General features: G+C 41.8%; 1 protein-coding gene across 8 annotated transcripts in view; it reads right to left on the bottom strand.

Moving 5' to 3' along the window:
• LOC121944351 (membrane-associated phosphatidylinositol transfer protein 2-like) overlaps positions 1-24,095 on the bottom strand; it is a 65,666-nt gene that overhangs the window by 19,276 nt on the left and 22,295 nt on the right. For 5 of the 8 annotated variants that reach the window (XM_088076734.1, XM_088076733.1, XM_088076737.1 and 2 more), the window contains 11 exons: positions 18,018-18,255; positions 12,095-12,309; positions 10,469-10,590; positions 9,597-9,830; positions 8,835-9,170; positions 6,330-6,425; positions 2,904-3,008; positions 2,760-2,824; positions 1,971-2,042; positions 1,077-1,321; positions 649-838 (listed from right to left, as the gene is read on the bottom strand). In XM_088076734.1, coding sequence (XP_087932860.1) covers positions 649-838; positions 1,077-1,321; positions 1,971-2,042; positions 2,760-2,824; positions 2,904-3,008; positions 6,330-6,425; positions 8,835-9,170; positions 9,597-9,830; positions 10,469-10,590; positions 12,095-12,309; positions 18,018-18,095 — 1,758 coding nt within the window. In that variant the 5' untranslated portion in view covers positions 18,096-18,255. Of the gene's footprint in view, positions 1-648; positions 839-1,076; positions 1,322-1,970; positions 2,043-2,759; positions 2,825-2,903; positions 3,009-6,329; positions 6,426-8,834; positions 9,171-9,596; positions 9,831-10,468; positions 10,591-12,094; positions 12,310-18,017; positions 18,256-18,565; positions 18,805-24,095 lie in introns of those variants that run through there. The other 3 variants (XM_042488111.2, XM_042488113.2, XM_088076735.1) reach the window with 2 other exon arrangements.

Raw genomic sequence — 24,095 nt, 5'->3', positions numbered from 1 at the left:
TTGGCAACTTTTTGCTGATTAATGCACGGTCATTTGTGATTATGGCTGCAACTAACTATTATTTTAACTGTCGATTAACCTGTCACTTACTTAATCGATTAGTTATTTGGTCTATAAAATGTCAGTTTTAGCGTCAATGAGCATTTCCAAAAGCTCAAGATTCTCAAATGTCTTGTTTTGTCAATAACCCCAAAATATTTAGTTTACTGCTGTAGAGGAGTAAAAAAAAAATTTTACATTGAAGATGTTGGAATCAGAGCACGATTTTAAATGACTAAAACCAATGAATCATTTATCACATTAGTTGGCGATTAATAAAATAGTTGACAACAAATGAATTCATTGATTATTCCTTGCAGTTCTATCTGTGATAAAACTCAGCTGCTTTATTTGAGCAACTTGTAACCCAACCCACTTTATAGTCATGTTTACATCAATAAAAAAATAATCACACACAATAAAAACCAACAATCCACACAAGCTTTAAGATCAGGCTCAGCTGTGATACTGTGAGTATTTAAATATTGCTTTGAGAATAATAAAATAATCGCAAATTGTTATAAAATGGAAATTACGAGTACAAGGCAAAACAATTTGTAACTGTTTGTATTGGAGAATTTAACAGCACCGAGTGCTTCAGTAACTGACCTGGCCGGAGAAGGCCGCCCCACCTAGAGACTTTATGAAGTCTGTGTACACCTGGTTGGCTCTGACAATGACGGTAGCCATGGCCTCCTGGTACTGTGGAGCAGAGGTGGCCAGGAGGGGCAGAGCTGCCAGGGGGATGTGGTCCTGGCTGCTGGACAGACAACCCTCATCGTAGCTGTATGGGCTCAGGCTGTGACAAAAGATGCAAATTGTCAAAATTGAATTAAAAACATTTTTATTATCAAAGCAGTCCACGGAGGAGTGTGAAGAAACACACACACAGGAGGATGGGGCCGACGGTCATGAGCTGCACCTGGATCTTTTCCATCAAAAGCAAACAGCAATCACAGTCAATAAACAGAAGCCATCAATCATTACCCACAATGCTTGCAGCGTGCAGAAAAACGTGCTCGTGTGTGTCCTCTTACTTGGACACTAGGGAGAAGGCCTCGGCACAGATGGCAGGGCAGGGTACCAAGCGGATGGCAATGCGTCCCAGCGCTGCGGGGTAGTGAACACGCATGACTGTTTCAAAAGCTGTACTAATCGTGTTGACGTCGGCCTGCTTGCTGTTCTGGTCGCCTCCGCCTGTGTCCAGGATGTTCCCTCCGTGCAGAACCAAGATCAGCACATGGATCTTGGAGGGTTGCAGACACTGCTGGGACGAGCTCTCCTGAGAACAGAATTTTTTAAAAAATGATGATGAGGAAAAGCTCTGTGAGGATATTCAATAACTGATGTATAAAGACTTTTCATCAGCAGGACCAAAGACAACATGCTTACTGAGTGGGAAATCACAAATAAACATTAATGCCTAAGCTGTTGTGCATCACAATTATTTGTGTTATGTCAGATTTGTGAGTCATACTTGGGTCCATCTCTTCAAACATGGACCACACACAACAAAATGTTTGTACAGACGTCTTCCCACAACCAGAAACGGGCAGAGAACCATGAAAGGAAACAGGACAGAGCCAACCTGCACTCCACCTGGACAACTGTTCAACTAACAGCAGACAATGACAAGTTCCCGAGGACGACTCACATTAAATAGACCAACATAATGTGCAGTTTTGTCTTTTAAATCTGACACAAAACTTTTTCAAAGAAGCACTATTATGTGTACACTCAATGCCAGAGCTGCAGGTACACAGAAGTTGAACACAGGGTGGTGAGGTTGAGGAGTACACATGGATTTGGGTTTGATAACGGCGGGACAAAAGGGACGGGGGCAGTAAGTACTGGGTTTGTTCACGGGGGGGTATCTGTGGAGCTACTGCAGCCCACAGCCGGGCAGCACTCAGGCCGAAATGTTTACTTACTGACTGGTGCCTTGTTACCGTGATGGTGGGAATGGGAGAGCTATCAGCTTGGCGGCTAACAGAGCCATGCATCTGAACACAAGAGGACAGAGAGGCTCAGGGACAAACAGCCCTCCTCTTATCCCCCAAAGTGGAAAACCTAATGAAAATGACTGTTTAAATATAAATGCTTTTTTACTCACATTTACATGAGTTGAAATAAAAGGTCCAAGATTTTTTCTATGCACACATCAGACTTTTTAGAATTTTGTCACAAATTAGTTAAAATCTGTGTTAGTGAGCACATTCATCCACCTGACAGGTGTGATATATCGAGATGCTGATTAAACAGCCTCATTGCTACACAGGTGTGCCTAAGGATGGTCGAAGGAAAACGTGCAGTTTGAGCACACAACACAATGACACAGATGTTGCAATTTTTGAGAGTGCGCGCGATTGGCATGCTGACTGCACGGATGTCCACCAGAGCTGCTGCTCATGAATTGAATGTTCATTTCTCGACCACAGGCTGTCTTCTATGTCTTTTCCGAGACTTTGGCAATGTGTCCAAAAAGGGATGTCCCGATCAGATCAGTGTGCACAGAAAAAGTCTGGGAGCTTTCATTTCAACTCATGAAAAATGGAAGCAAAAATAAAAGCTTATATATTTTGTTCAGTGTAAAATAAAATCAAGTTTAACAGAAGCTTTTGGGTCCTGAGGGCCGTCTTCTGCGGATGGTAAAATTTATTTCAGACATTATTCTGTTGGTTGCGTTTCATAAATATGAACTCACTGTCAGACTCACATACCTCGTCTAGTCTATCCTCACTGGTTGCTCTTTCATAATCCACCGTCATTTCCTTGAACAGCTCACCTGCAAACACACACATCAACATTAAGCACTGAGGCAGAGTGACTTCTCCATGATGAAGTGCTCGTGGTCTTCATCATACCAGGGGTTTCTTCTGTGTCTGCAGCTTCAATCTTGTCCATGAGGTCGTTGGAGTTCCACTTGGCGATTTCCTTCGGGAGGACTTCCTCGCCATCTGAGAGATCCTCTACAGGGGCGACACAAGATAAATCATCATCAACTTAAGTATACATGCAAATCAGGGTTTAAAAAATTGTCACTGCACCAACAGTGTACTAGATTTATAGTGATTAACAGGGTCGTATGAGTAATATTTGCTTATTCAATTATATAATAAAACAGTTGACAAACGTAAAGGAACCCTTTCAAGCTTTCCCACACAATATTGTCACCATGCATATTCTGCTGGGTTACTTTTAATGTTTGAAACATGACCTCTGTCTCCACCTTTGGATGATAAGTGCATGTTATTTTCTCTAATGGAAAGGACAATGTGTGTGCTGTAGGACAGTGGCCAAGAAGCGGTGTGGTTTTATTACCATAATGGATTTTCAACATAGAAACAAATCTATTCACTTAACAATTAGCTACAGAGAAAAGGTTTGAACTTGCATCTATCTTTTGGATTTACATAAATGCACAAATGGACTTTGTTATCCATCCACTGACGTGAATCTGTAATTTAAGAAGGAAGGTTCAGCATCAAGAGATAGTATTTAAAAATCTGACCTAAAATTAAATGTAGATACGTCATGCAATTCCAATACTCCAAATTCAAATTATGCAACTGCTGTTCGGGGCTGCAGCTAACAATTGTTTTCATTATCGATTAATCTGCTCAAATTTATCGATTTATTGTGTAGTCTATAAAATGTCAAAAAATTGTGAAAAATGCTCATCACAATATCCCAGAGTAAAAAACGACTTCATTAAATGCAGACCAGCAGACCAAAACCCAACTGGAATGCTTGAAAAATGATTAATATATCAAAATAGTTGGTGATTATTTTCTTTCAATTGGTTATTGATTGACTTACTGTTGGCGCTCTACTGTTGTAAAAAAAAATGTAAATCATCAGGGATTTGCAGCCAGCTTCTAAGAAACACAAACACCAGAGTAAGACTTCTCTCATGAGTCTTATGAATTTCTCAGAGATAATGTGTTCTGTACACAGCTCAACATCAAGTGACTTTTTCTTTTACTGCTTCTTAAGGTATTTTCTCAGTTGCCTCATTTCTTTTATGTATAGTTATCTAAAAAACAATCCAGTCTTAAACTGGATTTTAAAAAGCTGTTTAAGTAGAAAGGTATCTTTACTTTGTTAAATAATAAATCAATTAAGATCATTTTGTTCTAGCTATATTTGTAAGTTGTGTAATAGTTTGACTATAGAAATTTGTAACTGCTGCAGATTTTTTGTGTTTATTTTCTGTTATAATGAATAAGTGGCACAACACTAGATTTGTCAGACACCTTAAAGGGACAGTTAACCCCACAATCAAAAAATACATATTTTTTCCTCTTCACTGTAGTGCTACATATATATCTAAAATGTTTTTTTGTAAGATGCCGAGTATTGGAGGTATTGACCGTAGATCTGGCTGCTTTCTCTTGAATAAAATGGAACTTGAGCTTGTGGTGCTTAAAGCGCAAAAATTGCATTTGAAAAACTCACTCAACAGCACTCAAAATAACAGCAGTGTGTCTTGACCTGGTTACTCAAGATAATCCACAGACCTTGCTGTGAGCAGTTTCATGTAGAAACTATTTTATGTCTGCAAAACTACACCCACCAACCATATCACTGCACAGAAGGAAGTGTGCATCTACTCATGGACGAGAGGCTCCAGACAGCAGGAGATGAAAACATTAATGGTGTCGTAGAATGAGCTGTAACATTAGCGCTTGCTCAGTGGTTCCAGGTGTACTCACAGTATATGTAGGCTGCCCTCTGAGCAGTGATTTGGTTGTTCCTACATGAAACTGCTTACAACAAGATCTGTGGATTAACCTGCTCATGATTTCTGTAGTGAGACACTGCTGTTGAGTTTTTCAGATGTATTTTTTTTGCGCTTTGAGCACCATAAGCTGAGTGCCACCTAAATCATTTACATTGGAGAAGGCAGACATCTCTACGGCCGATATCTCCAGCACTCAGCAACGTACACTCAAAAATATCTAGATTGATAAATAGCACTATAGGTATGAAGAAAAATATGTTTTTTTGATTTGGGGTAAACAGTCCTTTTTATGTGTGCCATCATTCGGAAACTCAGACCCCTACTTAATAAACAATGTTAGAGCAGACACACTGAATGTGGCCCCTTTGATGAGTTTCCCTAAAGCTTTCCTTTATTCATTTGCAAAAAAAATTGTCTCTGAAACATTGAAAGGCGAAACATAACAGTCAAAAGTGTTTGAAATAGGGGATTCCTGCAAGAGGACCAACAAACAAAGATGGAAATCTAATATCAAAGGCAGTCTGAGCCAAGTTAGTCTGTTTCCAAATGTAATTTTTGTAACACCATCATGTGATTCATCCGGGCACCAAGACGCACATTTGTGTTCATATACACTGCATCTTCATTTTGACGCCCCAACTTTATACTTTTTTATTTACCAAAATGAAATAACTGCTTATTTCATACAGTCATCTCAGCAGTCTAGGAACATCTGTAAGTCAAAAATATACTGCGATGGGCACTGGAGCAGCACTTCAGTAGTCGCTGTATTAACTGTCACTGAGACAGAGGGTAGTGTGCACTCATTCACGACAGTATAGTTGTACATATAATCTGTTCATTTGATAAAATGCAATGTGCTTTCACTTCCAACACTCAATAATTAATCCATACAAATATGAATACTGCAACACAAAATAAATTATCGATTGTCAACACTGTTCAGTCTAATGATTGCATTCAGTTACTCACAAAGACATGAGAAGAAATGTGTTTAACTTTAAACAGGTGGAAACAAATGAGTGCAGCTAAATCAGCATCAGTATAATAAATGACAGCAGGATTTTATTCGTGCTTCATCATTGTGACTAATTGTTATTAAACAATTTCACCACACAAACACTGGTGGTTTATTTGGGGAGGGATCATTTATTGCTCAGACGTATAATGAACTGTATAAGATCGTGTGTGTTTGTGTAAACGATGATGCAGGAGCTGGAGTGTGCTGGTGAGAGTGGGACTGATGGGCAGAGACGATTGTGATTTCTGAAATGGACGTTGAGAGATGCGAGATCTGGCCCTTCGTCCTCGGCCAAACTCATCCAGCAGAGAGCATGGGTGTTGCACCACACCCACCTATTTCAACTGCAGCCCCAAAGCATGCTGGGTATCTGGGAAGCTTAAGAACTGATCTGTCGTTAAAGAGATGCATGTAGAGTCAGGGGAGAGGAGAACATGCAGGTTTTGGGGAAAAGTGATCACAATAAACTCATCTATCCATCTACCTAACAACTCCAATTTAAAATTAAAACAAAACTGCTGTTACCATGAGCGTCGAAAAACTCCTCGTCCGAGCTGTCGTCTGAGTCTCGCGCTATGCTCTGCATCCTCCACTCTGAGATGCTGTGACGTGATGGACTCACTGAAACACAGCACATGAACAAAAAATTCACTGTTATTTTTGGGACATGTGTTTCAGCCTCTCTTTTTCCCTTTTTAACACACACACGCACACACACAGACACACACAGTGTTACATAAACATTCAACAGTCTCCGTGGTGCATTAGTTAATCACAGATGGACTGCTTGGTGGTCAGGGGTGTGTGTGTGAAAAGTGAGGCCCGATGTAACACAGACAAGCTACAAGCACCGCGACAATCAAATGCCAGTTAGAAAAATGGAAATACTAAAAGCAGGCCTTGTCTATTACGTGTCTCCAGTCTATTCCTCATACATAATTAGTGTGGAGGCAGAGAGGGGGTGCAGCTCTGAGGGGCAGGCTGGTGAGAGAGGGGCACAGCTGTAGCTGTCAGTGCACAGGAGGAAACAGCAGTGGTGGAGGGGAGGGACACTGCAAACAGCGTCAGCCTGCTCTGGTCTGTGACGTCAGCACTGCTGCTAAAAATAGACCAGGAAAGAACCACAGGGGGGAGTTACAGGGGTGAAACAAGGTGCGCTGAATGAGAGTCGGGGTCCAGGTGGCGGCTACAGTGAGCGCTGCCGCGAGGTAAGGGTGACACTGGAGATGGGTGTGTTCGGACATGTGGTTCGTGATGTCGCAACTGTGGCTAAAAATAACCCAGGTGAGATTCACCGAGTTGTAGGGGTGAGGGGAGGTAAGTTGGATGGTGCAGCAAATGTGGAGGCGTTAGTGAAAATAGTCAAGCAGAGCAAAAACAATCCAATTATCATCAGGTGCCGGAAACAGGAGCAAAACGTGGCACGAAAGCAGAGTCTGAATACAAAAGAGCTGCTCCTAAAATGTTTGATTTTATTAACGCCAATTCAACAATTTGAGCCCAGAGCTCGTCAGTAGACTCTGATTCATAGTGTTTTTGTCTTTATCTTTCATCAGTATCTACTATCTTTAGGGAGAGATTAACCAATTAAAACCACAGACAGACAAGCAATGGGTGTCCTGTGCACAGAAAAAGTGGCCATTAGCCAACTTGAAATTATGTGTATCTACTGCGATACACTTTTAAAAAAGAAATGACAGCACTTTTACGTTACTATTACAGGCTTCCTGAGGAGCCACAGAGTTTCGCGGCAATTTGTCTTCATAGAAATCCACTGTAACCCACATTAATTTAACCAACAGAATTCCTGTGTGCAAAAAGAAACCAGTAACTTTAACAGCCACCCTTCAAGCTCACAGGGAGGTTCGTGTTTGATACACCAACGACTCATTGGGGAAGAATTAGCATTTTACTACATGGAGATGACCCATTCATACAAAGAGAAAAAGCAAAGTGCTATTTTAGCTTTGCACAGCCTTGACGCATAACCTTGTTAAATTCTTCACATACTAGCTGCCAGTCAGGACACGTCTCAAATATCAAAAGTGTGTTTACTTATGGAACCGTTTGACTTGTTAGTAAACCTCAACCTTTCAGATAGAGCTGTAGAGGCAATGGGATTTCCTCTGCTGTGATTAAGGAGGGCTCAATAGTGACGATATGCTGTATTACCGCCATTTTTGTTGTTTTTGCAAATTACTGATTTTAATGCTTTGTGAATAACCTTTATTGCTACGTGATTGGTAGGTAAATTGTTGCTTTTTAAAAAGATGACAGTTTAAAAAAAATTAAAAACTTGTGCAGAAAACAGAAGGGCAATGAGGTGCAATGTGGGGCACATTGTTTTTTCAGCTGAGATACTTTGGCTGTGTCTGGTTGCTATGATACAGAATATCCGCAGAAGTAAAAATGTCGGCACAATGTAGAGTACTTGCTCTGGATGAAAGGAGGGCTAAGATGAGAGAGAGGATGAACGCATGTAGGGAGAGAGAGGATGGACCCACTGGTCTGTGTAGATTCTGTATTAATTTCTCCTCCATTGTTGCTCTTCAGCGATATGACAGTTTGTCTTTGAGATATTTGTCAAGACCCTCTTTCTCTGTGACTGGATGGCTGGGTAGAAAGTGACAGTGATGAGCAGTTACAGCATTTCACCCAAAGTTTAACATTTGTCAACTAACGTGTAGTGCTCAGCACAGAATAGACACTCAATGGCTTGTCACACCGCTGGTGTTGGTAGCAGAGTGTAAATATGTGGCACTCCCATGACACAAAGAAAAACCAGTAACATCAGCAGTTGTGGCAGGTGTTTGTCATCCCCTTGTCAATAGTGTGGTATTGCAATACTGCAGTTATTGCAACAGCCCAACTTTAAGGTGGAAAAGAGTCCAGACTGAACAAATGATGCTTAAAGGCACGATGGTGTGTAATAATAGATGTGAAAATGTGTGAAGGAAGGAGTACGGCTCAGGACAGCACAGTCTCACACAGAGGTGAGAAATGAGTATGTGAAGACGGCGTGCGTCTCACCTCCTCTTTTGGATGAGCGGGAGGATCTGGATGAAGTGGACCACTGCTTGGTCAGTACACCTCGTGGCTGGAGAGTCTCTCCTCCTGAGCTGACAACCACCTCCTCAGCTTCAATGGAGCTTATCGCCTCCTTAACCTCCTGGTCTTTGTCCGGAGATGGCGCACCTCCGTTGGCCTCTGTGGCCTCTTCTGCTTGACTGAACTGGGCCATCTTCGTGGCCAGAGCCAGCTGCGTCTCCAGCTCAAGCTGTCGGATGTCCTCCATGGTCAGACCATACCACTCGTCTTGCCAGCACCAGGCCTGCCGGTGGGCACGCACCATCACCTTTCTCAATCCTAGGAGGAGACAATGGAAAATATTATGCACAGGGTTCCTACAGCTTAAGGAAGGATAGATTTAAGACTTTTTAAGGCTGTTTTAGGACCAATTTTATGACAACCAAAATTGAAGAAAAAGAAAACATGAACTGATACCAATCACTAATTATTATTATTATTATTATTATCATAATCATCATCATCATCATTAATAACAATGACAATAAATATGATAATAAATAAAATGTTACCAGTTATTTTGAAATGTTATAATGCAACCTCAGATAAAAAGTTTAACACTTTTTTAGGATCAGCAGGAACCCTGTATGCACCTACTTCTATAGATCATAAAGTTTCTAAATTCATATGTAAATTAGATATAATTTCTGGCAAAATATGCTGTTAAATTGGATAAAAGACTAACATCGGTCACAGCACACTCACCAACATCATGGATGAAGCGTTCAATCTTCGACTGCATGCCCCAGTAGCGAAACTCCACCTTACAGAGTTTGTAGGCACACATGATGGGGGTCTTCCCTGGGTTATTGTTGTACTCTTCTATCCAGTCGTCCCGCAGAGGACCCCTCTGGGTCTTGGCTGACTTGTAGAGGCGTGTGTCCTCCTCTGCTTTGTACTCATGAGGGGGAATGGGATCTGTCACTATGTCGATTGGGTCTGCCAAAGAAAGCAGTTTCAGAAAGCAATTACTGATAGAGCCAGGTATTTTGAGTGTATTGAGTAAATTATGTTGTGCTTTGTGTGTCTTTAATATCGTAGAGAAGGACAAGAGTACATAAGTGGATGAGAGGATTGTAAAGCCTTTATGTACTTGTGTTTGAAAACATTCTTGGCAAAAATAGATACAAAAGACTAAGTTATTAATTAAAATCATTACAGTCAAAGTTGTCACTGGGCCACAGCATGCCCTTAAACCATTATTTTTTTTCATTGCAACTTCATTAAAAAAACATGCTACCCAACATTACAAAAAAAAACATATGCAGTACCACTAAATTGCCACAGGTGGGCCTCACTTGTTTGAGACACAAGAGGACTAGTATCAAGCCACCATCAGATTAAACCTAATAATAACAGATCACCTTAAAAAGTATTGCAGGAAAGGGTCATTGCTAGCTTTGTTTGTTCTCTAGTGTAGCTACACTGTAAATTGTTATCTTCAATCTCAAAATAAGAGAATGTATGATGGGCTTTCTATGTGGCAGACTTTGAAAGTATCTTGATATCTAGCTTTTAATATTTCAGCATTTTAATTTAAGTTGTGGTGGTTCAGGATCAGTATGAAATTGTCTCACCAATAGATCTCTGTCTCTTCTCTGCTGCAGACATGTTGAAGACATCTGCTTGGTTGCCTGTGTCGGGCTTGTAGTAGGTCTCAATGTCAATGGAGAACTTCTCAACGAAGGGGCAGGTGTATCTGAAGGAGAAGGAGCAACAATATCAGGACAAATGTAATGGAACAAACGTCCAAAAGAAGCAGACTGCATTATGGGCTGACATCTGCCTTCATTAAGAGACTTATTTCTCGACTCAATGGCTCAAGATCAGAACTATTTTATTAAGAGTGACAACACCCTCTCACTGCCGAGGATAGGAAACGTGTGAGCCATGCCCATCTGTTGCATCTGAGGCGTCTGCGGCAAAGCTGTCACTGGTTGAATAGATGTGTCAACAGGCACTTGCAGTCTATCAATATCCTGACAGTGCAGTCAAGGGCACGTCTCTGTTCAGCACCTTCACGTCTTTGTGTTTGTCAGGCCCCACACAGACAAACACGCTGACACCCTCAGAATGAGGGGCCATCAACATCTAACAGCCTGTGAGCGCTGCTGGCCACATGCCGATCTGATGGTCTGACAACTTATTCTCAGGTCTCTATTTTCTCTTGGCTTTTACTGAAGGACAGCAGCTAGAGCACAACTTCAACGGACAGTGTGTCGGATTTAGGGGGAAGTATTGGCAGAATCATAATATGATACAATAAGAATGTTTTTGTTACTGTATTATTGCCTGAAAATAATAATAGTTTTGTTCTCCTGACCTAAGAATGAGCTGTTAACATCTAGGGTCCCTAGTTTGTGGAGATCAACATGTTCACCGCCATGTGTCTACAGTAGCCCACAACAGTCAAACCAAACACAGGCTCCAGATACAGCCGGTCGCATTCTCGCAGCGGCCACCACGGATAGAAGCCCAACTGCAATGAGCGGCGCCGGAGTTACACTGTTTCTAACATAAAAGTGCTTTATTCAGTGATTTTTAGCAGTTAAAATAACCAGATCCATTTGTTTTGAAAAGGACGCAACCTTTGTGCGCAATTTGGCTTTCGTTAGAATCCTCCTGAAAGTCTGGATCTTAAGTTATCAGAGAAAAAAGGGGACTTTACATTAGCATGGGTTGGACAAGCTGCTCGCAGTGACATGCCAAAGTATGTCAGAAATACACAGACCTTTAAATTGAAACTGCTTTATTCATTTTTTGATCAGTTTACATCACCAGGTCTGCTTGTTTTGGAAAGGAAGAGACCTCTGTGGATAATCTGGCTCACTGTAGAAACCTCCTCAAAATCTGGACTAGAAAAAGGTGAGCACAGCCGAGCAGCCCGTGCCCAAGATGCCATACTGCGGTGGAGATTCAGAATTTTACATACTTTACGTTTAAGAGAAGGTGGCATCATCACTCTCCCCACTAACTGCATTTTATATGCATTAAACCGAGTATGAGAAAGGTTGAAATTACAAATAGGTGGGGAATGATTTCTTTTTTGTGCACCTATCAGCTGCAGCAGTAAGACACCCAGGCACAGAGCATTTCTATTATTAAAGTAGCACATTTAGAATTATGTGCAGCCTTGGCAGAGTTTAATGCACTCTCACTCCTGCTCTGAAGGGGTGTGGAGGTGGCCTTCCTGCGAACCTCACCTGGTGCGGGTGTAAGGGTAGGCGTTCCAGGACTCCTCTTCAACCCTCAGTGCTGCTTTGGGCAAGATGGAGCGGAACCAGCTGGGAATGTGCATGCCAATATGGTAAACCTTGTGGGTGTACTGGCCCGTCCCACCCGGTCCATCTGTGTAGGGCTTGTTCTCAAGAATCTCCACCCCGCTACCTTCACCACAGCTCTCTTCTCTGCTCTTTTTCTGTGAGAGGAATAATGAAATGAGGTTAAAGTGAATTGGCAAAGCGTTCACGTTTGCAGATAAATACTAGTGTGTAAAAGGAGTGTTACATTTAAAAATATGACTATTAATTTACCCTTGATCTGAAACAAATGTTTAAGAGGGACCAGAAACAAACAAATGAATGGACATGCTTTGCAAATAAGAATCTGACACAAGATGACACACACTGAAATTAATAGCTGCCTGGAAGCTCTGCCAGCTCTGAATTGCAAATCAGGAAGCCGAAAACCAGCTCATGGAGCCACACCTTTCCCATATTTACATTCCAGGTGCACACAGGAAGAGAGACTGGGTGGAGCCTGTGGATGCAGTTGAGTAGACTAACAACTCGGTGACTCAAAGCTTAAAGACAGGATAGCAAGAGGAAGATTTGTGATTGTTATGAAATCAGTAAAACAGGAAATGTGGACAGCAGAGCAGAGTCCAAGTGCTGACGTTATTAAAACACAGGGAGCAAAGAGCGAGGACCATAAATGTCAGAGATTGCTGATGTATCATCTTCCCTTTTTTCTCTTGTCGGTCCGGTCGTTCCACTTACACAAAGTAACATACATAACGCATGTTAAACACAGTATTTAGTGCAGCGCTGGGATAATAGGGAGACATTTCTCTATGCAGTCCAGCGGGGAGAGGTGATGGAGGCGAGCAGTGAGTCAGTGGAGTGGGAAGGAGGAAGCCATGAGGCGTCCAGCACTCCGGACCTCATTACCTCTGACAGGTCATTCATTAGCCACCCGCTCTGCTCTCAACAGCCCAGACACAGCTCCAAAGACACAGCACAGACGCCACAGCTCCGTCAAACTGGCTGTATATACACTGTATATACACAGGTAGGATGCCAGTACAAAGATTAATCCATTTATAGAACAGTTCACCCCAAAAATCAAAAATTCATTTTTTTCTCTTACCTGTTGTGCTATTTATCAATCTAGATTGTTTTGGTGTAAGTTGTTAAAAAAAGATATCAGCCATGGAGATTTATGCCCTCTCTCAAATATAGTGGAACTAGATGGCACCCGGCGTGTGGCGCTAAAAGTGCCAAAAATACATTTGAAAAACAGACCAGTTACTCAAGATAATCCACAGACCTTATTGTGAGCAGTTTCATGAAGGAACTATTTTCTTTCTATCATGGTACTCCTGCCAACCATATCACTACGCAGAAAGAAGTGTACACCTACTGCTAGCTCACCTAGCACCACTGAGGCAGTTAGTGTTACAGCGCAGCTTAAGAGGACACCATTAATGTTTACATCTCCGTTGTCACAAGCACGGGTCTCTCATCCATGAGTAGATGCACGTTTCCTTCTGGCGGTGATACGAGTAGTGGGTGTAGTTTAAGAAAAGAAGAAACCTGCTCGCAAAGAGGTTTGAGTTGAGTTTTGCAAATTAAGTTTTTTGGTGCTTTGAACACAATAAGCCAAGTGCTATTTAGTTCATACTGCGACGAAGGCAGACATCTCTACATCCAAAATTTTTCAGACTTGCATCAAGACCTCGCAACTCGCACAGTCTAGATTGATATATAGCACTAAAGGTAAGAGAATAAATTTGGATTTTTGACTTGAAGTGAACTGTCCTTTTAAGCAAACTGTGTACAGGAGTTTACCCCAAAATGCAATAAAAGATATTTTAGATTCCACTTGCACAGAGCGCTCTCAGTTGGCTTTTCAGTTAGACTGATTACAATAAGCTCGGTGCATTACTGTGAGCACCATTATCATTATAGTTTGAGAGATACACTGCTGTTGAGCTCCAAATGTAATTATCGTTCCTTTGTATACAGACAATTCCAAACGATGGTGAATTATGTCTGGATATGAAGCCAGTAGTCTAGGTAAAAAGAAGAAAAGAGTTTCTTTGTGTTTGCTGTGGACTCGCTCATTAATTAGGGCGCTGACAGGTGACAGCAGCCTGCCAAACACGGAGTCTTCTCCCTCCTGGATCAACGGATGATTCTCTCCAGTTCAGCGAATAAAGATTACAAAACTCTGGCCAGGGCGCAGCCGCTCCCTCAGGGAAAACAGGAAGTGCGGTAACATACTTAAAGTTGAATTAAAGTAAAGTTGGATTTGTCCGTGTGTGCAGATGTAAACTGTACCGGAGGGGAACAGAAATGAAGAAGCGGGTAGAGTCTCTGGAAATGTGTCTACTGTCTCCACGGGGGGGGGTCATTTACACGGCTATACTGTTAAATCCTTTTTGGTTCAGTAAGTGCTGCTGTGTTGTGAGTTCAAGTCCAGCCCTAAAACCTTTGCCACAACCCACTCTGTCTCTCTCGCCTACCTTTCTTTAAACAGCCGTCAAACCTTTACAAATGAAAGCCATCACCATGAAAGCCTACAGTATGTGTTTAGATTTGACTGCTCTGACAGGATGAGAGTCACATCCTGGTTTTTTCCTCTTGCCGTCAACTCAGTGAGGCGTGTTTCCTGTTTGAGATGCCTCTTTTCACTTCACTCCACAGATACAGTTGCTTAGTCAGAATGTGATGGATGTGTGCGGATGAATGAGACACAGTGAGATCTTCTCATATTTAATTTCTCACACATTCTGCGTTCGCTCCGTGCATTACTGCAAATCCCCAAGTGGTTGTAATGAATTTACAATTAGCTATCAAATAAGGCGGCGGCATTCTGAGGGCAAAGGAGAGGAAGTGAGAGGAGGGATGGGGCGGGGCATTGCCAGCTCAAGTGCAGATATGACCAGGCTGTCCTAAGGCCCTGACTTCATCTATGAGGCTTACACCAGGGATGGATCGCAGGCAGGCAAGCCTACATGCTGCAGTTGCCCTGGTAACATACAGCAATGAAGCGAGGGTATCCGCAGACACCAGCAAAATCCTCTTTGCCCAAAATACAGCACAATCTCTCTCTGTCTCTCTCTTTTCCTTCCACCCCCTCTCTCATTTCTTCCCCTCCCTCCTTTGCAACCTCTCTTTTTATCCTCCATTTCCTCTTTTCATTCACTCCCTCTCTCGAACAAAACCTGACCACCGGCACGCTGCTGATGTCATGGTTGCCATGGTGACAGAAGCCTCACAGCAACAAGGCTGTGCGGAGAGGGTGAGGTCAGGGGGAAAGGTAACTATGGGTCACTAATGTAAAAATTCCTCTTCCCATCATTGTGTTTACATGCTTGAGCATGTACAACCGCTTGTTTCACAGACTTTGTAAACCTGCCCGCACGTGTGTGATGTCCTGTCTGACAAAACCTTACACAGGGCATGCAGAAGATTTGAAAGCAAAGTAGGTCAAAACAAATACCGTAGTTAATGTGCAGAAGAAATGATCAAACGTGTAGCAGTGTGGCGCAGGTCTGCTTGATTTGGGGCATGACTGCTGAGTCATGTTCACTGCCATCTACAGCTCAGCTTGATTACCTGTCTGTTTAGTGCACCGGGGGGAGGGCATGAAGAAGAGCAGCAGACAAGGTAATCAACTGAAAAGTTTGATATTATTTTAGAGACGGGTATTCTCTTAGTTGACATGTGCTGTGATCATCTAATATTGCTTCCATTTGTGCTGACAGGACATTGAGAAAATGCAACTACAACTGATCTTTCAAGATAGTATTCAGACAGAAACACTTGACTAACTGTCTTCATTGTATATAGAGGAAAAGGAGAGGCCCTCTGAGTAAATACAGGTGAGCAAAGCTGCAGCTCGTGTTGCAGTATTATACCAGTGGGTGGGTATTTATTTTAGACAACTTAGTAAACATAAACACTAATTAACACGGGTGTGTGATTAACAAAGCCCTCTCTATGGCAAGGTCAACAGCTTTAAGGCATGCAGAGGGTTTCTGCACGCAGTCTACATGTTTAAATTCTCCTATGGAGCTGCTCCCTGAGGGCTGCAGTAAACCAACACAGCTCCCACGCATGATCACCTAACTCAAATAAATGTATAGTATAAGTGTGTGAGTGTGTGAGTATAAGCTTGGTAACACTTACAAAGACAAATATACTTGTGTTGGCTGTAAAGAGAAGTTAAAGGAATACTTCACCCACAAAATGATTAGTTGTATACCAATTCCTGACCCTGTTTTGCATTGAATTTACATAGAAAAAATAGTTTTTCTGGCAAAATTGGACAAAATACTTAATGAAACTGAATAAATGAGGGTTGTGTTTAACAGCTGCAAAACTATGTCACAACACCTGTTAACAAACTCTCCCACAACTTGCACAGTATAATCTAAGTCTCATTTATCCAGTTGTATGCTCAGTATTATTGTTTTACTCGCACAATTTTACTACCCAAAACACTTCCACATACAAGTAGCACACCCGTAAAAGCATGTGCATTTATCCTAGCTCTTGTATTCCACTGAGTTCAAACGCACATGCACTTGCCCAGAGGTGCTACTCGTGCGTGATTTATGTGGAAGTGTTTTCAATAGTACAGTTTCAGTGGAAATGCACATGTTTGGGAGTACTGAAAATACGACGGGACAGATGAGGCTTGGGTTATACTGCACAAGTTGTGTAAAAGTTTTGATGCAGTTTTGTTGTTGAAAAAGGCAGCCTCCTGTGACCTCAGTTCATCAAGAATTTTCATCTTTTTTAGATTCCTCATTCACCACGGAGGCATGCAAGGAAAACAAGGTTTTCTTAAAGAATTCAACATAAATGGGGGTGAGTAATTGAGTAATTGTGGGTTATTTATCATTTTTGTAGGTGAAATAATCCTTCAGTGTAAATCTAGCATAAATTTACCAGATTAAGATATAGCTGCTGATTTCACTTGACACCACCGTGAATATTTCACACACCTCTAATGATTCTTACTTCCTGATGAAAGCACTCCTTGACAACCTGATCAAACAGGCCTGTAACTTCAACCTGCTCTTCAACAAACGTAAAACCACTCGGGAAACACATTACATAACCACGCAGTTCAAATCCCAGCACAGCTGCTGAATACTACCAAGATCGGCATGTCCCTCAAACGGCATAAATTTAACAAAAACTTCACCTTAATTATGAAATGTTCACAGTACTTTAAAAATAGTAACTAAATAATGCAGTTGGTTTTTTTTTGAAACCACAGTCCGAGTCATTGTAATCGCTCTCCAGGCCTCTCCTGTGCACTGCTGCTCACAGTGCACCTGGCAGTACCAGTGGATTAAATAAATCCTCCTTCATGTACACATGTCATACGCAGAGAAAATATGTTGCGACACAGTATAACTAAAGCTGTATAAATCAGCAGTTCCTGCTTGGAGCTGTCAACCCTAAAGCTCTTACACAGACGCCCAGTCTCCAGCTAAGGGCCTGCTTTGACAAATGAAACTGTCTTGACACAGACAAAGCAGTTTGTCCATCTCCATTGTATGTGTGTGTGCACCCAGCTTGCAGTGAAAGTCGGGTGCCCCCACCCTCCTCTTGAAGAAACATGCAGTCTATGACGGGTGGAAACAGCCAGCTTCAGAGAGTTTAAATTGGATAATCTATCAGCACACAAGCTCTCTTTGTTCCATTACTCCACCGACGTCAGACCGTGTGACCAATCATTTCATAATTGGGCACACTGTGATTGCACCCTGTGTTAATTTTTCTCCTCTCTGACTGCTGGTTCTTTGTCTCTGGGTTTCTGCTCCACTTGGCTGTGTTTTTGGCCAGGCGAGTGTGAGTGAGAATTTGGTGTGGAATGTGACCTCACCTGGATCATATAGAGCTGAGCAATGCGGTACTCCTCCACACTCATGGGCATGGGGATGCGGTACTCCTTGATGAGCATGGTGAATCTTGGTGGAGGAGGAAAAGGGGATCAGGGAGAAGATTGACAAGGGACGAGGGGGAGGGAGGGACAGAGGGAAGGGAAGGGGGGGACGGAGAGACTCTGGGGGCTCCTATATGTGACTTGTCAAATCACCAGCTGAAGACCACATTGACGGCTCCTGCAGGGGAAGAAAAAAATAAAAGCATCAAAGCTGTGAATATATTTGAACATAAATACCTGCAAGCATCCAGTCAGTCATGTTTGTTAAGAGTCAAAACATGCAGTTAACCCTAATCTGATTTCTGGATCTCCAAAAAAAACTTAATGGTTCTTCAAACAGGTCTTTATCAACATCCATCACTCAAAATTAGAAACCAGCCTCCATCAGCAACATCACAAGAAAAAGATAAAAGCATGCAGACGAATTTCAGTAGCTGCAAGATTCCTCTACACGTAACCGAAGACAAAGATTCAGTCTCGTGGCTCACACGCAGATGAAGAGGAGAGGAGAGCAGGCGTGTCATTTAGGACATATGCTCAATGTAGTTAATGTATATCTGTTCCAAGCCCAGGCACTACGGACAAGCATCAGCGGTGTGTCTCCATCCAGCTTCTAAATCCAAGTAAGGCATTTTCCAGGATAAACTTCTCTTCTTATACACAGGCCACAGCTCAGTGTGTGTGTATGTGTGTGAGAGTGGGGCGGGTGGCAAGAGTCTACAAAGAGCACCAGTGCCTTGCCGCCGGTCCCAACAGCCACCCTGTCTCTCCCAAACCTTCAGCACCGTCACATGGGGGGCTCACTCAGTGTAAGAGGGATTACAGTTGAGTGGGGAAGCATTACATAACATTGTAAGAGCCCCCCGTGCATGATCGAGGTTTCACAAATAGCAGCCTTAGAATTACACAAAGCACTGTTTTCAAACCACTGGGCAGATAGGGGGTAGGTGTGGGCTATACATAACCAACGTGTGGGTGGCGTGAGTTGCAGAAGTCTGCTTTTGACCGATTAGAGAAGAACAGCTCCGAAGCCAAGCGAGTACAAAACAAGATCATGACTACATGGACTGTCAGCGAAGTGTGACACATTAACTGAAGAGGAGTCAATAAGGAGATTGATATATGAAAGATTTCTTCCATCACAATGAGTGATGAAGCACCTGACTGAATATTTAAGACAGACCAGTAAAACTTCAGTCCTTGGAGCAGAAAACAAAACTACTGAAGGCAGTAGGCAGAAATTCTAGATAATGTTTCCTATTCTCTGGAAAGGAGCTCCACACCTGTGTAATGCAACAACTACGATTTAAAAGTCTATAGTGTAAAATCTGATAAGTTGATTTTACTTTTAAAAAAATAGGAATTACCTTGAAAAATGTAAGTAAATATAACTATTAATCTTATTTTATGTTTACTGTATATGTATTATTATTAAGATTACTTAAAATTTTGTTACATTGGCTTCATTTTGAGTTGTTGCAACTTAAAAATGACAAGTGTTATCAAATCAATCTTTCTAAGCTTTAGTAAACAAAGTATACTGTGCTATACATCTGTATTCTGCCGGTTGCAATCTAGTCAATCATATCTGTAAATTCTTAAATATGTTAAGAAAACAGAACTCGTAGATCTCATAACTTCAGCACTGCCAAAATCCTTTGTCACAATCAAGTTAAGTTGGACTAACTTACTGAAATTGTTAACACTTTGAGAGAACAAGGTAATTTCAATTGTCATCTTTAAGTTGCAACAACTTCACAAAATAAATAACACATATAAAGTAAACATAAATTCAGATAAATAATTATATTTACTTTCCTATTTCAAGGCAATTGTTATTTTAAGTAAGATCAACTTTTCAGATTTTGCAGTGTAGTCACAGAAGAGCTGGTTCAGTCTGTATTCAGATACTGCTGGTGAAAGCATAGTGGACAGAATCTTGGTCACCGTGCTATTGAGACTTTACTGTACTGTATGTGTGACATGTGACAACAACACAATCCTGGCACTGCCTGCGTATTCGGCTGTCCAAATGTGACTACACAGCATTGCATAACCCCAATATTCACTCTTTTCTGACCTGTGGCAGCAACTGGATCTCGTTCTGGCACTCTGCCGTTCTGTCTAATCACACTAATCACGCTAATATTCCCACTGCGTCACTTATCCAGCAAACAAAAGCCAGCTTTGGTGAGGCTCCTGGTGTCAGCCAGAGCTCTGGTCCAGTGCCTATTGAGTGCTCACCCCCACAACTCCCGACTGAAGACACATCCATCTAATAATTTCGCTGTTGCATTGCCAGGACTAAGATGCAGATTGTATCACTTCTCTACCTGGAGCAGGTGCTTACTAACAGACTGGGAGGTGTTCTGGTTAAAGGAGCGCAACACTGTCTTCTATGCATTTCTCATATAATATCTTTTCTCTATACACAGAATTGGCGTTGACAAAATCGGAGCAGAAAGCCACGTTTTGCTGAAAATAACTGCACTCTCGGGGAAAGACTGGGATAAAACTAGGCTAGCCTGCAGAGGCCCAGAGAAAAGCCTGCGGCTCAGGAGCCTGAGAGGCCCCTGGATGTTAGTGCCAGGCTTTAGAGGGGAAGGTCACAGTGCTCAACCCGGCTGACAGTGTTGATGATAAACAGCTTCACAATCTTCGTGAAGCATGGCTCAACAATGTGGGAACAGCTTGAATGCAGGTTGCAATTGATGCTGCAACAAACTTCGAAGTATTTCTGAGAATTTCCTGTTGGGCAACGACTCTGAATGTGACAGCTGTACCGATTTGGAAGTCATTCAGTGTGACATACGGTAAGACAGATTGTTTCACTGTCTGATTATCTGCCGGAGAATGACCACTGTATGTGGATCAAAGTCCAAGCCAGCTGACACCAACTGGCAACCCACATACAAGGAAGTGACACCAGGTATGTAAAGAAAAACAAACAGACAGAGAGACCACAAAATCAAGAGGCAGCCTGACAAAAGGGACGCTGTTCAGTCACAGCATTGTTCTGTCCAGCAGGATCTGTAAGGAGCCTGGAGTGATGATGAAGAACTGGGATTTCTGATGCATGTGAATTATGTGTGCAATTACTAAAAAGGATTATGACAGATTTTCTATTTTTTTTTTCAGAGCTGCAACCAACTACAACCTTCTTGATGAATAAATCTGTTTTTTTTAATTATTCAATGAATTTTCAGTAAAATGCCAGAAATTTGTGAAAAAAGGCCAATCACAATGTACAAGAACCCAAGCTGATATTTCCTTCATAATGAATCAAAATTGTTGATCCATAGATCAACTAATTGTTCCAGCAATAAGTGTTGTCAAAAAGAGAGTAATCATTACATAGTGATTTTGAATAATTTAAAATGTTTCAGTACTTACAACAGTACCAGCTGTACCTTTCTCGCTCTCTCTTATTGTTGATGTTTACAATCATTCTGCTGGTCTCTGCTACTAACTAAGAAAAGAAAAGTAATCATTGTCATGCTATAACTTTGTTACCTGTATATTTTAATAACAATTTTGAATTTTACTCTTATCACGTTGATTTTCCTATATTATCTATATCAAATATTGAGAATTTTCAAAGTACTGTGTGAAAGTTAAAAATTCCAGTTTCACGACAACACTAACAGCAGTACAATTTGCATTAGTTTATAGAATTATTTTATTATGGAATATTGCTTAACTTTGTTTTCAAGGCTCTAACTTTCTTGTTCATAAAAAATAAGCCTAAGTAAATAATCAGTTTGGCTTAATTTTTTTTAGGACATACAAAAACATGAAAACACAATCACAAACATATATACACATGTACACTGGGGGTGGGCCACCCGATATCATCACGACACTTGGGTAAAGATACCACATAATTCCAATTTGAAATGTTTTGCAGTATGCTGAGCATTGTGTTAACTTATACACAGTATAAGTATCTATCAATATATATTAATTTTACAAATGTGGGGTATATTTATGTAAAAATGGCTGTTGATAATACATTTTGCTCCGCAGCTTGCCAGGAAAAAAATCTGCTATCGATGCTGCTGTTGAAAAACAAAATTTTTTTCATAATTGCTTTCAGTGGTAGTGTCTCTCCTATTTTGGTTCATGGGAGCAACTGCAAGAGACAGACACACCCTAACTGTCTCACACAAAAATGTGTTGTTTTTTTTCTACATATTTTGTCTGTATTTATTAGCACTGTCAATTTGTGATGTGGATACTTAAACGTAATAAAATTATAACAACACACACATATTTATGCATTGTGGCTGTCGCTTAGATTTCGAATGCAATATCTTCTCCTTTAATGACATTCTACAGATTAATGAGGCCTTCTGAATGAGCCGATTTCAAGACTGTCTGATTGCTCCACAAATGTAATCAATGTGTCTCCTTTACAGCAGTGGTGCAAACACACACACACTCATTCTAAAAATGCTGCATCTCCCTGATGGTTTAAACCCGTCTCTCTGACTCTTTCCTTTATGACTGATGCAGATGCTGTGCACAGCATAGGACCTGTAATGCATGATCCGCCAGCAGCCTCGAGAGAGAGCACTGGCACCATGCTTGACCCAGAAAAAAAGCACTCTCTCTCTCTCTCACACACACACACACACACAGCTTAAAAATAGCCCGGTCACAATAATCCTAGCATACGCAAGCAGAGTGCTTGACGTTGTTTGTTCAGAGAATATGCTCATTCCCTTCTAAAAATACAGTCTCTGCCCCCCTCTAGGCAGTGACGCAATAGCAGCACACGGCACTGCACAGCGCTCATCACAACGCAGCCTCCGATGTTCCTGCTCCGGTTTTGCAAAACTGAAGGCAACGATATCTACAAGACACTTTGAGAAGGTTGTGTGTATTGTACCTCCACTCACTACCACCTTTCCAGCCTGTTGAATGTGTAGCCAGCTGTGGCAGGCCCGCGCACTCTGAGGTATAATGCTGCAACTACTACATCTCCAACCCTCGCTTAAGGTGTGACGAATCATCAGAGGTACTAAATCCCCCAGGATACAGTAGGACTGTTTAAAACCACATAATTCCCGTTGCAATGTATTCCAAAACTGAACTGAACAAACTACTGAACAGCAGTGAAAGCTTACTCAGATGCAAAGATCTGACACTTTATCATCGAGTGGAACCTTCCAGATGTGCACATCTGCTCACGTCCAAACGGATAAGTGTCTGACCTGAACGGATGAAACCTGCTTACTCCACAAAGCAACGACTGGATTATCTGTCACACACCGGATTCTCCTGCTTCCACCTAAACATTTAATATATCTTTCACTCTAAGATCCCTTTTCTTGCTACCCCAGGCTGTCCTGTGCCACAATAATACATACAATCTGTCTGAAGTTATAACATTTAAAGCTACAAGTACAGCAGACAGGCTGACCACAGGACAGAGAGTGACAGCTGGGCCTTGCTGTCGACACAAAGCAAAATAACTGGGAGGGAGGTGTTGACTCACAGGAGGATTTTTCCCCAAAGGCCACAATGGTGGTGCTCCCTTAGATTTAGCTGTTTTAGAGAGCACCACTTTGACGTGGAGCAACGGAGGAGGTGGTGAATCCCAGAGGGGAGGGAGGAGGGCAAGGGTTCCCTCATGACTGACCCGGGGCAAGACCCCTTTAAAACACAAGTGGAAAATGTTAGCCCCTGGACTGCCTAAAATACCATAGATCAGTTTCACACAGCGTTGCCTTGACATCACAGAGACTTCAGCTATGACAACCGCTGCAAACACGACCCGTGACAAGAACCCTTGATTGAGTTGATGAGCTTATCCACCGATCCTGTTAAAATGTCAAAAGGCTTAAGACAATGCTGTCTGTGCTAGGCTGCGTGGCCAGAGCGAGGGAGTTAACCATACACCTGCGATGACTACAGTGGACATGAAGCATATTTTAAACAAGCATATCGTACAGAGTTCAGACTCCTCTGTCCACTGCATCTATTAAAGGCAAAAGATGACGCATCATTAATGAG

The sequence above is a fragment of the Plectropomus leopardus genome, chromosome 4 (assembly GCF_026936395.1).
Source record: "Plectropomus leopardus strain MGB_pleo_1.0 chromosome 4, ASM2693639v1, whole genome shotgun sequence".
Classification (NCBI taxonomy): Eukaryota; Metazoa; Chordata; class Actinopteri; order Perciformes; family Serranidae; genus Plectropomus; species Plectropomus leopardus.
Note: the sequence above shows the minus strand (reverse complement) of the source record. Positions and strands in the feature narration are given on the sequence as shown.